Source organism: Triplophysa dalaica, chromosome 22, assembly GCF_015846415.1.
Source record: "Triplophysa dalaica isolate WHDGS20190420 chromosome 22, ASM1584641v1, whole genome shotgun sequence".
Lineage (NCBI taxonomy): Eukaryota > Metazoa > Chordata > Actinopteri > Cypriniformes > Nemacheilidae > Triplophysa > Triplophysa dalaica.
Window position 1 is genome coordinate 15,920,412 of NC_079563.1, and position 15,880 is coordinate 15,936,291.

The window sequence follows — 15,880 nt, forward strand, 5'->3', positions numbered from 1 at the left end:
GATCTCATCCCCCATTCCCTCCCATAGTATTTTTTTTACTTACAATGGCAGTAAATTGAGGACGAGATCTGTTCGGTTAATGACATTCTTCCAAATATCTTCCCCCCTTCCTCTCTTAGATTTGTCCCTCTGTTGTTGTGGAGTGTGCTTTTGAACTGTCTGTAGTTTTTACTCCTTTATAGACACAAACCACACCAACCTGTTAACAGTTCTGTTTAGTGTGTGTTCTTGTCCAGAAATGTTTTTTTTGTTGAAATTGAATTTACATCAAAAATATGTATTCAGAGCAGTGATGATGGCACGGTGTGCTTGACTTCAGTAGAGGAGCAGAGATGTGTGCGTGTGTGTCCTGCTGTGCCAAAGCAACGTCTGTGTGTGTCTCTGTAAGAGATATCGACTGTGTGTGTATATGTGTGTGTTGTGAAGGGCCAAGCTACACACACACTCACACAGATGGACGGGCACTGGGCATCCAGACAAGTCGATCAACGCAGAGGGCAGACAGATTCAGCCAAGTGCAAATGCATCCTGTTCGTATGGTAGAGTCAGTGTCAGCACACCACACATATACACACACACACACACACACACACACACACAAACACACAGTCTTGTGAGCATGCAGATGTTCTTGGTAAATCAGATCCTCTGCCTGCTAGGCCTGTCAGGAAGAAAGTCTTTCCTAGTCTGACCCGGTTATGCTCGTATCACCAGAGAGCGAGCGAGCGTCTGTGTGTTTGTTCGGGTTTGATGTTTGTGCTTGTGTGTTTGTTTACTTCTCGCTTTTTGCCAGAGACACGCTGTCTTTCCCCCTTTATTCTCCAGAGGAATATTTCTGTCTCTCAGGCAGAGACTGCTGTCTGCTGTCCGCTCATGTGCTCAACTCTGGAGGTTAAATGTCAATCAGAGCGCGAGAACGCGAGGAGGCGGCGCAGGGGAGATCTGAGGGCAGAATCTGAAAGACAGGACCTTTTAATTGAATTCAATTCAAGTTTTTGTGATTTTCACTAAACGTATCGCTGTTTGTCATGCCGGTAAAGCATGCAAAACTGAAACTGACAGAGGAAAATGACTTGAGCTCTGTTCAAAATATTGTGAGAATTTTCTATGGCTTCGTTTTGGAAACAGCGAGGTGGCAGTGACGCATCCTGTCAAAAACACCACGATTATTTTTCATCCCTGAAGAAAGCTGTTATAAATGACATTTGGCCTAATGAAATAAATCTGCACACTCCTCTCATCTCTCCACTTCTCAATACTGAAGAGCAAGAACATTCTCAGTACATAAATGCGGAAAAAAACAATCATTTTGCTTTTAATTTTGCTTTGAAGTTTAATATAGAACAGTTTGAATCAGCAACGGTACAAAATATACATATATTCAGTTGCTTGGAGATCTTGAGGTGGCACACCTTTGCATCTCTCTTTGGTGAGATGCAAAGAGATGCAAGAAAACGCATAGACAAGGTGAAGGGATGAGCAATGTAGGACTAAAGTAATTTGTCTGGAAAAAATGTAAGAAGAGGCTTTTGTGCAGAGGAGGATAATGAGAGGATAACATGAGATGCTGATGTGATTGTGAATAATGAAGGGAAACAGTGAAGGAAAAGCAGCAGTTGTATCCACTATTATTGGGGATATACACATGACAGGATGAAGTGTCTTTAAAACTCCAGCAATTGACAGAAAACTAGTAAGAGAGGATATGAGAAAAGAGCAAAAGAAGAATCAGGGAAAGAAATGACGGGACGTTGACTCAGACTGTGTATTCAGCTCTCCATAAAGATCTGTAACTACATACAAAAAATATATATTTTTGCATACGATGAAATACTTTGTAAATCGAGTGAATGAGGTGATAATGAAGGTTTTTTAACCATTTTTATATAGTGTTGCACTTTTTAGTTCATCTTTTTAAGTAAGTTAGATGTGACGCTCTGAATAAATTAAAAGAAAATTGATGCCAGTTATGCAAGTTCAGGAAACAGAATTTAACTTATTGTTATGAGTCACAAAAGCACTTCGCTTGGAAGTGTAGTGATGCCTTTCCAAAAGCAGATGAATCCCAATTCCTAAACAAATTGGTTTTTTGAATGATTTAAATAAAAATGATCCCAGTGGTATTATTTGTAACTTGTTAGATTATTATATGATTGAATTGTTTCTTTACATGTATAATACATTGGATTGTTGCTTGCGGCCAATGGAAATATTTCATTGTAATTTTATCTTGGATTACATGGAAGAATAATTAATTTCCTCTCACTCTCTCTCTCTCTTTCTGTCCACAGGTAGAATGTAAGAAGGCCCAGCCGAAGGAAGTGATGTTTCCCCCCGGCACGAGGGGCAGGGCGAGAAGTCTTCCATACACCATGGACGCCTTCATGCTGGGCATGGGCATGTTGAGTGAGTGTCACACTGTGACTGTTCACCTGACCGTCTGAATGGTGATAGAGAGTAATGTGTAGGTGCTGCAGACCTGACGAGCAGATAAATGTCTGTATTAATGGCTCAAATGAAGAGGAAAATGAAGGTAATGTTCAGAGCAGCCATCTGCCTGACCTCTGCACCCGCTAATGACGCCACGACTGAATGAGACCAAACCATCAGCACACACACTTATCATTTTACTTCTTTCTTTATTTTACTAACTAGATTTGAATATTACATACTAATATTACACTATACATGATATAGTATGCAAACAGTTACGTCGTAGATTTGCCGTCTCTCTTTTTTGCTCTGTTATGTCTCAGACGTTTTGACCCTGAAATGGGACGAGTATCATTTGTTCTCTCCTCGATCTTCCCTCATCCTTAACTTTAACAAGCCGTGCACTTTCTAGACATTCTCATGGATTACTGCTGTGGAGGAACAAGCGAGAGAGAGGGAACGAGGGCATGAAAGCACTCATGTGAAAATATTAACTTGCGTCTTATCTAAATGAAACCCCACCGAACGGGACGACCAGACAGAACTTTGTATAATTTGCATATGAAAAAAAGCAGAATTGGGCTCATTATTTAAGGAACTGTACGTTTCTTATATGCCGAATCTCATTAAAGCCGGCGCGCTCTCGCTTTTGTTTACCGCAGCTAATCGTGTCATTTATCTTTATAGTCAGGAGCCGCGTGTATGTTTGCTGAGATTAATACACATTTGAACCGGCGCTCGATTCAGCTGCCGCAGATGTATAATTGATTTTAAAGTGAATCTGAGCTGTTGAGCATAAAATAGGTATATTAGACTGAACATTAATAATGCAAATCAGGGAGACAGAGAGACAGCAGAACCAAGGGAGGACACTGAATTTTTCCCACAATGCAATAGGATACAGAAATCTCATCTCTGGATTCTTTTGGTCTCGTCTCATCTTTTTTATGTTCTAATCTCCTCCTTGCATTATCTTTTTGTTGTCTCATCTCAGCTCATTTGGTCTCTTCTTGTCTCATCTTCTGTTATTGTGTCAGGTCTCGACTTATTTTTCTTTGTATCTCATCTTATTGTCTCAGCTCTTTGTATGGTCTCATCTTATTTTTTCTTTGTGTCTCATCTTATCTCTTCTCAATAACTTTTTCTATTATCATCTTCCCCTTGTATCAGCTCATTCTGTCTCCTTCCTTGTCATCTCATTAGCTCCTTGTATTGTCTATTTTGGACTCCTGTTGTTTTTTTTCTCATCTTGTCCCTTATCAGTTCTCTCCTGTTCTATCACCTCTTTGTGTGATCAGATTTTTTTCTTGACTCTTTTCGTCTCTTCTTGTCTCATCTCATTTTCTTGTTACATCTCATATTGTCTCTTTAAATTTTATTTGTTTCATCTACTTGCATTATCTTATTTACTTGTGTCTCTTTTTTTACTCTTTCTACTCATTTGGTCTCTTCGCATCTCTCTCTTTTTTTTGCATATCATGTTCTCTTTTCTCATTTCTTTTCTTCTGTTCTCTTCTCATCTCTTTAACGTTTGTCTCTTTTATTCTTAAAGTGATAGTTCACCAAAAATTTAAAATTCTGTCATCATCAGAAAGTCAGAAAACAAAAGCAGATGTTTTCAAAAATGTTGTTAACTGGACCCCATTCACTTGCATTGGTTTTGTGTCCATAAAGTAGAGTCAATGGGGTCCAATGCTGTTCAGTTACCAACGTTCTTCAAAATATCTTCTTTTTTGTTCTGCAGTAGTCACAAAGGTTGAAATGACTAGAGGGTGAGTAAATGATGAAGTATCACTTTAACACAAACTGTACTGTATGAAGACACAATTAGATGTACAGCACTACTGCTGGAAGAGATGAGCTCTTGAAAGGTTTGGGATTGCATATTTTCTGTGTGCATTGGCACATAAAAACCCTTTTAAGTAGGGATAAATTATCAACCATATCGGTATCGGATGATAAATGGTCATTTTTAATGTTATCGGTATCAGCCGATATAATATAGCCGATAAATCATAGATCATTTCCTCTGGTTAAACTTCTTCAGCTGCGCGCTGCTCACAGTTAAAATACATTACGGTACTGCTTTTAGCAAAACAATGTTGATGTAGGGACGGTATGTGAATACATTATATAAGAATGTGTAAATTATAGCAACAAAAGCATATTGTTTGAGAGGGGCAGTTTAATATTATTAATAAGTTGATTCAAAATAATTATTAATATGTATTTTAATAAGATATAGGACATTATATTTGCAATCGATTAAACAAATTTGCCTGTTCGTGACCTTTGAACATCGTTTCTTACTCTAAAACCGAAACTAAACAGGCTTTTCCTCACGAAAGGTCTGCATCCGGTAAAAATGACTAATAAAATATTTCAAATTCACATTTTAGGTCCAGTTTTTCTCTCATGTGGCGAGCAGCCGTGTAAAAAGCGAGATAATGTACATGCAGCTGGCTTTCATCGCGAAATAAGCCTCTTCAGTGTGATACAAGACCCTCCGCTTTGCTTCGTCTGAGTTTATTTCTGCGATAACAACCGGCTCCCTGTACATTATCCCTTACTTGTCAAATAAAAAATATACCAGAAAAGTTTGAAGGTTAAAGAATATTTATCTAGTGTAAACTAGGCTTGATACATGATTTTTTGAGGTGGAAAATGATAACAAATGATGACCTTGTTTTCTGCAGTAAATGTTTTCAAATAAAAGCAGTTCTCAACTTTTTGCCTTTTGTTTCATTATTAGGGAATTTTATATTATTATTTATATACTTTTTATCAGCCACTATATTGGTTATTGGCTTCCAATGTTAGAGAATTAGTGGCTATTGTTATCGGCCAAAATTGACCAATGGATGCATCTCTACTTTTAGCAGTGTTTTTTTGCGAGAGCTTTATTGCTTTCTAAAAATGAAAGGGTGCCTCATGACAACATTGTAAAACCCATAAAAACACACATGCAGGCTTTACACAGTCATGTTAAGAGCGTCGTCTTAAATCCGTGTGTGTTGTGATTTATGACAGCGACTGCTGCTTCTTGCTCTTGTTTGCGAAAAACAACGTTAAATTAATACAACAATGTAAATTACAGAGAAAAAGTGAGAAAATAAAGCCAAGAATAACACCATCAGTACATCACTGTCTCTCTCGCCGCAGTAGAGAAACAGATGGCACTGAAATTCCCTGAAGTTGCCTCTTCATTTGAGCTGCTCATGTGCTTGAAAACATCCTGTTGTAATATTCATCCTCTTATTAAAACACTGATGCTCACTACGGTGTGAGGGAACGTATGCACGCTTCGTTCAGGCCCGGCTCCAGATTAGAGCACTATTGATCGGGTTTGAGTCAGATACACAGATTTTACCCCGTGGGGCAGAAAGTGCATTGATGTTGTTTGTGTGTCTATAGGTTATCCAAACATCGTGGCAACATACGGTCGAGGATACACAGGATTTTCTCCGAGTTACAGTTATCAGTTTCCAGGCGAGTACAGTTTTAACGTTATTGTATGTCCATAACTGTCCCTGATTGTTCTCGGTTTGTGAACGCAAAGTGCATCAAATTCGTGTGGTTTGTGTGTGTGTTTGCATGTGTGCTAGAGACGTAAAGGTGAGTCGTTGCCGACGGCCACCTGCCTGCTGATATCATGAGCACAGCTGATAAGGCATGATGGGAAATATCTGACAGCAGCACACAATTCTGTAATGGCTTTTCTCTCTGTGTGTGTACGTGTGTTTGATTGATGTTTCTTTTTTCTTCATCATGTTCCGACTGTGCACTTATTTATGAATTAATACACTGAGAGGAAGGACAAACCACAGAAATAACCTATTTGTGCCAAGAGACCAGAGAGCACTGTGTGCAACAGTTTAGACTTAATATCCTCCACTTTATTTTTTGGTAATCTGTAAAGTATTTGTGTGTGTTGTGGAGGGTTTGTTTCTCATTCACACTTTAGTTATTGTTCATCTCAATGCTTCATAAGTGATGTGTCATACTCAAGCGGCAACCATCCCATCATTCTCGTAAAGCCATCATGTAAGTGACTTAAACTGCAATTCCTCAACTGGCCGACAGAGACTTGCTCCCCATGTTAAAATGGGCAACTTTAAAGCAGAAAAAAACATGTTTACAGCCTTGTACAAAAATAAGCCACTTGAGTGACAGCAACCAGGTGCCTCAGCTCCAACCATGTCCCGCCTCTTTGCCCTTTTTTGATTATCCGGGAGTGACGCGCTGATGGCGACGGCTGGCTCTGCCCACTAAACAGCTCCTCGGGTGTGGACGGGTGACGTCACGTGTTTTATACAGTCTATGGTCATACTTACATTGACAGGACTGATTCATGTAAGGATGTGTGTGATAGAGAATTGTTGATGTTTGTGTGTGTGCACGTGCGTACATGGTTGCTCAACAGGACAGCAGTGAAACACACACAGATCCTGATGTCAGTAATTCTCTCTCACACACTTAAAGTCAATTAGAATCTTTCTGAGAGCATGAATGAAGCCACTGAGAAAACCTGGTGATCTCTCTCTTTTCCTCTCTCTCTCTCGTCATTATGGAAATCAACCATCTGGAAGGAGAGTCTTGAAGAGCGGTTGCCTTTTTATTCTCTTCATCTCATTTTTTTCTCATTTCACCTGTGCGTTGCATTTCAAGTCTTGCAGTGGTATTTCTTTATACACACACACATAATTGAGTGCTAGCGGAGTTGTCTTTTTACCGTAGGAGGTACAAAAGAACAAGGTTAATGTGAATTGTTCCTACTGGAATCGGTTACATTTTTTAAAGGTGATCATGTCTCGGGAGGACCTGAAAGCAGAATTCAGTTAACTCACTTTCCATTTATTTTCCTCATAGGCAGTTCATTCCTTAATATTAATTTGTCAGAATCAGGCTATAAAAAATGTGTTTTTTGTTTTAAGAAGTTAAAGTATCAATACGGTCAGTCCACTGAATTTTTATCTTTGGAGAAAATGAAAAAAGTGCCCCTAGTTCTCTGAGTGCAGGTGACTTTAGTCTGGAGTCTCTCTCTTTCTCTCTATATGTCACCATGAAAGCTTTTCACATGTTTTTGTGTCAGAGCTTCACAAGAGTCAATGTCTTACAGATATTTCCGAGCTGTCTTGAGGTGTTAGCGGTTATGAAGTGCCTAAAGGTTCATCGTGAGTGTTTGGTGGAGGCCGTTAAAATGCATAACAAATTATCAAAGTGTTTACTTGAGTAATAAAGAGCTGGACGAGCTAATGAATGCTAAGTGCTTCTGGCTAACATGACAGGCCGATCATTAAGTGGGCGGAGTCATTCCTTCTGATACTCTGAGATGCTTAAGCCCGTATGTGTCGCCAACTGGAGTTCAGGAACAATATTAGGCATTATAAATATGTCTTATCTTGGTATAAGACGATTTTTTATTTATTTTAGATTATAAATCAGACTCGGTTTACAAATGCTAAAATTCTGTTTAATTTATGTATTATAATTTTCACAAGATTTCAATTTCAGATTGTCTTTTACATTTACACGTCATGCATGAATTTAAAATAGTAAAATATTGCTCACAAGAACATCTGTATCATATTTCATTTCTTATAGTGTCGTGTTTTCATGCAGATGTTTCTCATCTGTAGCAAGCAGTCTCATCTCTGCACGCATCTAAAATGTTCACCTACGGATGGCCGGAGAGGTCGTCAGAAACCATCAGCCTGAAAAGACTTCCATTAGAAATAGGCCAAGCGCTTCGACTCTTTTGTGGCTGGCCGGAATGATTTATTTTCGACAACAAAGTTCGGCCTGCTTGATCGCTCTGTGACACACGACGGTCCGATCTGAGACAGGACACAGAGAGATGGTTTTGTTTTATGATTTGATGTGCATTAGGTAACGGCTGTCACCTCCGTGACATCTGCTTCAGAGGTGTAAGATTCATCTCTCCATTAGACACGTGCTAACACGGGTGAATCACAGCTCATACGTGATTAAAACCCAACTGTTTCTCCAGATCCAGCGTGATGAGGTTCTCTGATCAGATCACACTGGTGTTTGGGTTGCGCAGTCATGCCGTCCCGCTGCTCGTAAAATCATCTGTCATTACGGTGTGGCCGATGGTGCCGTTTGAAGGGTTTCGTGATGTCCTGGGATCTTTCTGGAGATTTCTACTCCCGCCTTCATAGTTATGGTTAATGGTGTATGAAAGGGCTAAAAAAAGATTGAGCCCTTTAATCTGCCGGGCGAAATGACTTTTCGTCCCCTAATCAAACGGCAGAAGACTTTCACGATGAAGATCCAGTGCCGCAAATGGTTTCATTTTGGGCAAAACCTTTCACCTATGAAGAGTGATCTTGGTTTGATTTAGAGACTCATGGGCATAGAATCATATGCGTGATATTCCTTGCAGGTGTGTGTTTTGATGCAAATAGGAAGCAAAGAAATCCGTAAATGTTCGTGTTTTTCTCATGTAGATGCTAAATTTGGTAAGCTTGCACTGCTGTGAAAGGAAAGAAAGATCCGTTTTATATCATGAAATGATTCTTCCATTCATTTTGTTTTCTCAGATCTGTTAAACTATAAACTCTTCATCCCCAGATCTTGATGTTCCTCAGGTTGGATTCATTATTTCCTCCTGTCCGGGTTCCTCCCTCTCTTTTATCACAGAGCAGAGCGTCTCCAATCCCTCTGTGTTCCCTCGGGGTCCACGTGTGAGGTTTTACGTTGCCCTGGGGGCTCTGACAGCAGCGGGAGAGCACTGTGTCCTTGTGCTCTCAGCAGGCTTTTTCTCCCCCATCAGCCCGTTTGCTGGAGCAGATTCAAATAACGCCATAAAACCGAATGCTAAATATTGGCGTTATCTCCTACGTAATAAAAAGCCCATGAAATTGATTTAATGCTGCAGCGCCTCTCTCAAGCAGCCTCTCATGGCGGAAACACAAAACAATGAGCCTCAGAGATCTAATAATTATCCCGCCTAATCCGCCAAAGTTAATCTTTCGCAAGAACTTTGTTCCAGCACTAACTTCGGAGGAGGAAGAGACCACTGGGAGACGGAAGATACGGTGAAAGTGATGGGGAAATACAGAAGTACCAATGACTCCTCCGCTGAAGGACACTTCTGCTCGGCAACAGCGAGCGGAGAGAAAGAGAGGCAGGGATGCATGACCGACATTAGCATTAGCATTAGCATACTGATTTGTGCTTTGTGAAGAGATTAATGAACTGAGGAAAGGAACAGGAAATGACATGCGTAATTTAAACTAGAGAGGCCACAGAGGTTTGGGATTAACACTCATTCATCAGGACCTGTTTACACCTTTTCATTTTTTCTTTAGTCATGTTTTACTGACGTTTTCTTCTAGGATACTAGAGTAGTAGACTAGAGTTTAATTTTGTGACAAATGTCAATTTGACATCATTTGACTTTATTCCTGGTTAAAATAAATAAAAAGTAAAAAACTGCAATGTTATGTTTTAAACAGAGATGGCGATAAAGAGACAAAAGTTACGAATTACAGCTTGAAACACAATCAACAGCATGTGCAACATAAACACCAGTAAGGATCTCGTTCCTTTCCTTTTAATTTGGGGGCGACAAGTGAAAGCTATTTTGCATTTAAGTATTCATGTTGTTGAAGAAGAAAAAAAGAGTTAAATGTGAGACAAGGTGAGATCAACAGCAAGTGTTTCCACATCACTGGGGAAAAAACGATTAAACACCCATTTTTGTTTTTCTGGTTTAAGGGATAGCTGCATTTATTTTTCACTATAATGAGCATTATGCAACATTTGTTGATGACTGACTTTGATTTGTATTTCACCATGTTTTTCCTCTTCAGAACTATGGACCGGCTCACGTAAACCACTTCTTGCTTTCAGACACCAAAACAAGAAAATATGGAGAACAAAATGACTGTCTTCATGATTTGTGACAGATGTTTCACAGTGACACATGTATGATGCAAATATGCAAGAATAATTAATTGGAACAAAAACAAACATATTTAAAAAAAATTATGAAAGCAATTTTATGGCTAATAAGATATATTTTGGCAGGTTATTTAAAATTAATTTTGTTACCTAGCAACAATTTTTCATGGTGTCATCTCTGCAAAGCTGTATATGTAGCGGTCCAAACAGTGCTTGACGTTCAGAATGATGGCGCGTCGATGCCCCTCGGACCTCTTTTCATTTCTTCACTGCTCTGATGAGCAGCTGTCAAACGCAGATACATGCCTTCATTAAAGTGGCGGGACTGTAATTACGTTTGTTATAGAATAATAGTGCCGTTGATGCGCTGGCCTGGTGGATTTCTTTAATTGGCTTTTACAATGATGATGATTATGTTTGATTATATTGTTTGAACATTGTGAACTTACCGCTGTCGTTAAATATGTAGATTCTTGAGCATTAATCGCAATGTCATTCAGCCGAGTTTGCCTTAGTCTTTTGTGTAGTTCAGTATTTAGTTGTGTAGAAATAATTAAGTCTCAACTGATGAATTTTCATAAACACACAAGAAGAGATGAGCCGTACGGGAGGGGTAGTCTGTGATTCCATAAGCCGTGCTTTTAAATGAGAGCGCTCACAAAGTTTAATGTGCTCTCTCTCTCTCACACACACACACAGTCATTACTACCTGCCATTATGGACCTTAAAGAGAACCGCATGTCCTCTGATGCTTCTCACTGAGATAATAGGCACTCAGTTACAAGCAATTAATCCCACAATCCTCTGCTCTCAGCTCTGCTATAGAGAATCATCCAGATTCCCCCCCTTAACAGGCCGGTCAAGCATCCCGTTGCCTTCACGTCATATGTCCACCTTACAAATGATCAGCCTGATGTAATGTCATCTGATGTGTTTCCATCAGCTCTCTTACACACGTGTGTAAGACATTACACACGTTGAGAGAGCGACATTGAGAGAGAGAGAGTACATCTGAGGCCTGTAAGCTCAATAGACACGTCTCACCAGCCGTTCTAAACGGTTTCATTTGAGTAATTATATTTGAGTTCTTTTGATTTATATGTAATTATTTGAGCGATGATGTAGCTTGTCCCCTGTGCGTGTTGCTGCAGTCTGAACTGAGCTGTTTTATGCTGGTGCGCTTGTAAATGTGATTGAGATGAAGAGCATCAGTTAATCATTCTGTCTTCTCTTCAGGTTTTCCAGCGACGGCTTACGGACCCGTGGCGGCGGCGGCAGCTGTGGCGGCAGCGCGAGGCTCAGGTAGGGCGACCCGGGGAAGATGCGGCTACTTGGCATACCCACAGAACGCAGGGCCAGATATACTGTCTTACAGCCTGTGTTCTTAGTAGCCACTGCCCTCCCCAGACAAACACTTCTCAAACACTCAGCTTTAATAGTGTTATTTTACTGTCATAGTGTTTACTTATCATATGTCATTTCATTTATTCACACATCATCATTCGCTTTATCTATCTGACATTCTTAGATCTGGATATACACCGCTGGTCAAAGGATTAGACCATCTGTTCGTTATTATTATTATTTCCACAACTCAAAAAAAATAAACCACTCGTTTTACAGTACTTATGTTTAAAAATTAGTTTTACCTCTTTATTCAGTAATACATTTAGATTTTGTCTATCAAAATCATTTCAAACAGTTAAGCATACACCTTCAGATCAGATAAAACATTTTCGTCAAGTGACCCTAAACTTTCATCTGTCTGTGTCTTTACTTTCCTCACTCAAGTTGGTACTTGGGCGATGAGCTGTTTGAAATATACATGAACATGGGCACTCGATTGACTCGCTTAACTTAAAGGATTTTAGTACTCGGAAACATTCTTATTTTTGTTTAAGAGTATGGGACCAAGACCGCACTTATTTGTCGTTGTGATTTAAATACACTCAATCCTCATTTGAATTTGTCCCCCATGCCCTTTTCACTGCTGCGTTCTGTGTCATAGAGAGTTTCAGTGATGCTCTGAAATATCTGTGGTATTCTCTCCGGGCCTGACAGAGAGACGGGAGAGAGAGCGCTGGCTCCGCAGGGGCCTCCTCCACGGGAGTCTCGCAGCCTTCTGGAGGCTGATCTCCCAGGTGCACAAACCTGCCAGCTCGTGTGTCCATCCGATGTGCCTCGTCCTGTCCCGCTGTCTGAGACATCTCCCTCCAGATCTCTGTGTCCCTCTCAGAGGATCATGGGATGCATGTTGTTCTAGAGGTTGCCGCGTGTGGATCGATCCACCCGTGATCATTCCAGCGGGAACGTCTCTTTCGCTTTCGGTTCTCCTCACCAGTCTTGGTTGCTTAGATTTCTCATCTCCTCCATCCCCCCTTCTACTATTTCTGTCTTTCGTCTGGTCTTTATCTTCTCTCTCCCTGGTGAGTTGGTAGTTGTCGTGAAACGCTAACAGATCAGTGGAAAGTGATGAGTTTGCTCAGCAGATGGAGTGCAGCGGAGGCAGTTTCTCGTACCCCGGTGGATTGTGGAAGTGTTGAAGGTTCAACATTGCTGCGCTCTCTTGAATAATCAGTCCTGTGTCAGGATATTTTTCAATGGATGACAGTGCTGCATTTAACCCAAGTGTCCTATGAAATCTGCTGCTCTTCTTTTTTCCCGTCATATTATTAGCGCTGCGAAACCAAGCGCTGAACAGGGTCAGGTTTGTTGGTTATAATTAAAAACCAGGAATATGTTAAACGCGGTATGTTTTTCAGTAAGTGATGTTCTTTCTAAAGCATTCCCCTCGCCCGGCTCCCCCAAATGGGTTTGTTGGTTAGATTTGAGGGAGCAGATGAGACCAAAGCTGTGTTACGTTCTGCTCTGCTGCCGTGGGCTGCCTGCCCCGCCTGCTTGGGCATGAAGATACTCCTGTTTGGCAAAATACCTCACATTATCTGAGATCATTATCCATTTCATCCCAACAAGCTCTGTGAGCCTTAAAATGCCTCTCCGCAGAGTGCCGTCTTGGCTCTTGTAGAGAAGGTGAGATTAAACTGGCTCTACGGCCCCTGTGGGCTCCGGTCCCTCACTGCCCGTGTTCCCCCTGGACGGCATGTGATTAAAATCCCCCAGGCCTCCAGCAAAATGAGACAAACTGTGCACCTAAAAAACCCATCCCTATCGCCAGTGATACCTTTTTGGGATTAGATTCAGTTAAGACCCCTGTGAAACCAAAATGTCAGATGTTGCTTTTTAATACACACGCCACTTCCAAGGGTTTTTCCTGTTGTGCGCATCTGCATATCACAAACTCCGTGGAAAGCATTGTAACTGAGCTGTCACTAATTTAGATCTTCCGTCTTGAATGTCTGAGCACGGGGACCTGAGCGCATGCCAAAAAACGCCCGAATAAATCATGTGTTAAAATTCATTAGCGAAGCCTTTCTGAGCACCAAAATGACAAGACATTAAATATGTATTATTTATTAAATGTCGGCACTTACCGAAAAAAAGAGGTCTAGTGATGTTAATTAGGCAGACGCTCAGTCAGAATGGACTGTTTTAAATGGAAAGTGAAAGCCGACTCCGGGCACGGCCGGGGCTTTTTCTCATTTTTAAATTGACTAAGGTGGAAATGGAGAGGCTAATTACGGCTGCTCTGAAATTCAAAGCTAATTCGAGGGCCAATATGACGGACTTACTGACATCCGCCATCAAGTGGCTCGTTCTGATGGCCACCGGGGATTTCGCCGTGTGTGACACTCATCGCTGATGCACTCTTAAACAGCTCGGCTGTGTAAAAAGAGAGACTCTGGTCTGTTTTATTGGGAATGTGATCGAAGGCTCTTAGATGGAGTTTGACGCGTGTTTAGCATCGGAGAGAGAGAGGCAGTTTGAGGTCAGGTCTGTCATCTAAAGTGGTGAGCTGTTATCCACTCACAGGAAGCCGGGCTGATGACGACATGCGCGCGACAGCCGTGACTCTACGAGCCCCCCCAGCCGCCCTGTTCTTCAGGAGAGAGATGGTGAGGCCGGGAGTGCGAAAGAGGGGGAGAAGGATAATTATCGGCAGAAATGAGGCTCGGCGAACGATTCGCACTGCTGGGCCCGCTGATCCGGTCGTCACGGCAACGCCGACCCACTCATTTGTTTTGCAGATGAGTAATTACATCCAATTAGACTAGCGAGAAGAAGAAAAAAGAGAAACAAATGGAAGAAGGGCTCTTTTGTTTCGCGCTGATAGCTGGAATATTAATAATTGGGCTGAAGATACGATCGGCTGTAATACTGTAACCGGGAGCTGAGGCGAGTCTTCCGCTGGTTCTCCCACACGGCTCTCTTTCTCATTTAACACATGCACTTCACACTGTAGTTCTGCTCTCGGTAAAGGAAGCGAGTGTGTATGTGTGCGTTTATGGTTTCTATGGCATTTAGACAGAAGCTGATACCATTCCAACATCATTCAAGTCATAAGAGTAAATGCAAGACTGCTGTGATATAGAGGTTATTCAAAATTAAATGAAACAAAATTGCTCTTACTCCTTTATTTACAGTACGTAAGTTTATTTCATTCAATTTATTGTCCCGCTTCGCTGATAGTTTGCTCTAAACTGAAATCATTTATTTAGCCTCATGTCATTCTAAACCACTGACATTTCTCAAACATCTTTCACAGAAAAATCTATAGGTTTTGACATGAATCAATGATGAATCTTTTTTTATTTTTGAGTGAACTATTCCATTAAAAACCAGTTTACCTTTGTGACACACTATCAAACCTCAGCGATTGCTTTTTGTTTCCTTTATTCCCAGTTTGCAGTAAAGCGAGATGTTCAGTTTCAGCTCCAAGAGCTCTGAGCTTTGGTGGAACAGTGTTATTGATGAAACGTTACAGCAGATGTCTGTACTACTAAAACACAGCGTTTGATTGGTGTTCATTAGTGAGCTGCTAATTTGCACACATATTGCAGCATGGCGACAAAATGCATTTCTGCGCAAGACGACCGCATCATCGCAGCCCCCGATGAGAGGCCCGCCGCCTCCCAAAAAAAACGCTTGGCTGTTGTTTTAAAAGATCAAAGGAAAGCTATTATTTCTCCAACTTTGATGTCAGAGAAACGAAGCCGTCTACGTTTCTCACCTTTGCTCAAGTGAAAGTAAATCATTTGTACACTCTGAAAAGAAAATGAGCAGGGGAAGATAATCAGGCGACGGCTCGCTCCCAGATGCCTGCTTCTGCCGTCTTGCTATCCGACTGGAGAGCTCTTTTCTGCCTCATTTTATTCATATCCTTTACACTGATGGCACTATCATTAGAGGCAATCTACCTGAACAATAAAGGTAATTTTCCTTGCCTTTATTAGATAAGACCTTCCCGACTGAGAGCCTTGTGCAGCTGAGGGCTAATTGTCCATGTCAGCGTAAACAAAGCGCCTGTGTACATCCGTCGTGTGTGTGAATGTCTGCTTTGTGTACCGTCGCTCCCGGTATCCTGTAATCGGTGGAATTAGGCAGATGGAACAGGAAGCTG

At 41.1% G+C, this 15,880-nt stretch overlaps 1 protein-coding gene and 1 long non-coding RNA gene across 3 annotated transcripts in view; one reads left to right on the top strand and one right to left on the bottom strand.

Moving 5' to 3' along the window:
* The window catches only part of msi2a (musashi RNA-binding protein 2a), a 112,548-nt gene that overhangs the window by 87,819 nt on the left and 8,849 nt on the right, over window positions 1-15,880 (top strand). For both annotated transcript variants that reach the window (XM_056736316.1, XM_056736315.1), the window contains 3 exons: window positions 2,292-2,406; window positions 5,848-5,922; window positions 11,599-11,664. In XM_056736316.1, the coding sequence (XP_056592294.1) occupies window positions 2,292-2,406; window positions 5,848-5,922; window positions 11,599-11,664 (256 nt within the window). The remainder of the gene's footprint in view (window positions 1-2,291; window positions 2,407-5,847; window positions 5,923-11,598; window positions 11,665-15,880) is intronic.
* The window catches only part of LOC130411581 (uncharacterized), a 50,709-nt gene continuing 36,262 nt past the window's right edge, over window positions 1,434-15,880 (bottom strand). Inside the window, exons 4-5 of the long non-coding RNA XR_008905090.1 lie at window positions 2,267-2,479; window positions 1,434-1,793 (exon numbers count right to left, since the gene is read on the bottom strand). This is a non-coding gene — a long non-coding RNA (uncharacterized LOC130411581). The remainder of the gene's footprint in view (window positions 1,794-2,266; window positions 2,480-15,880) is intronic.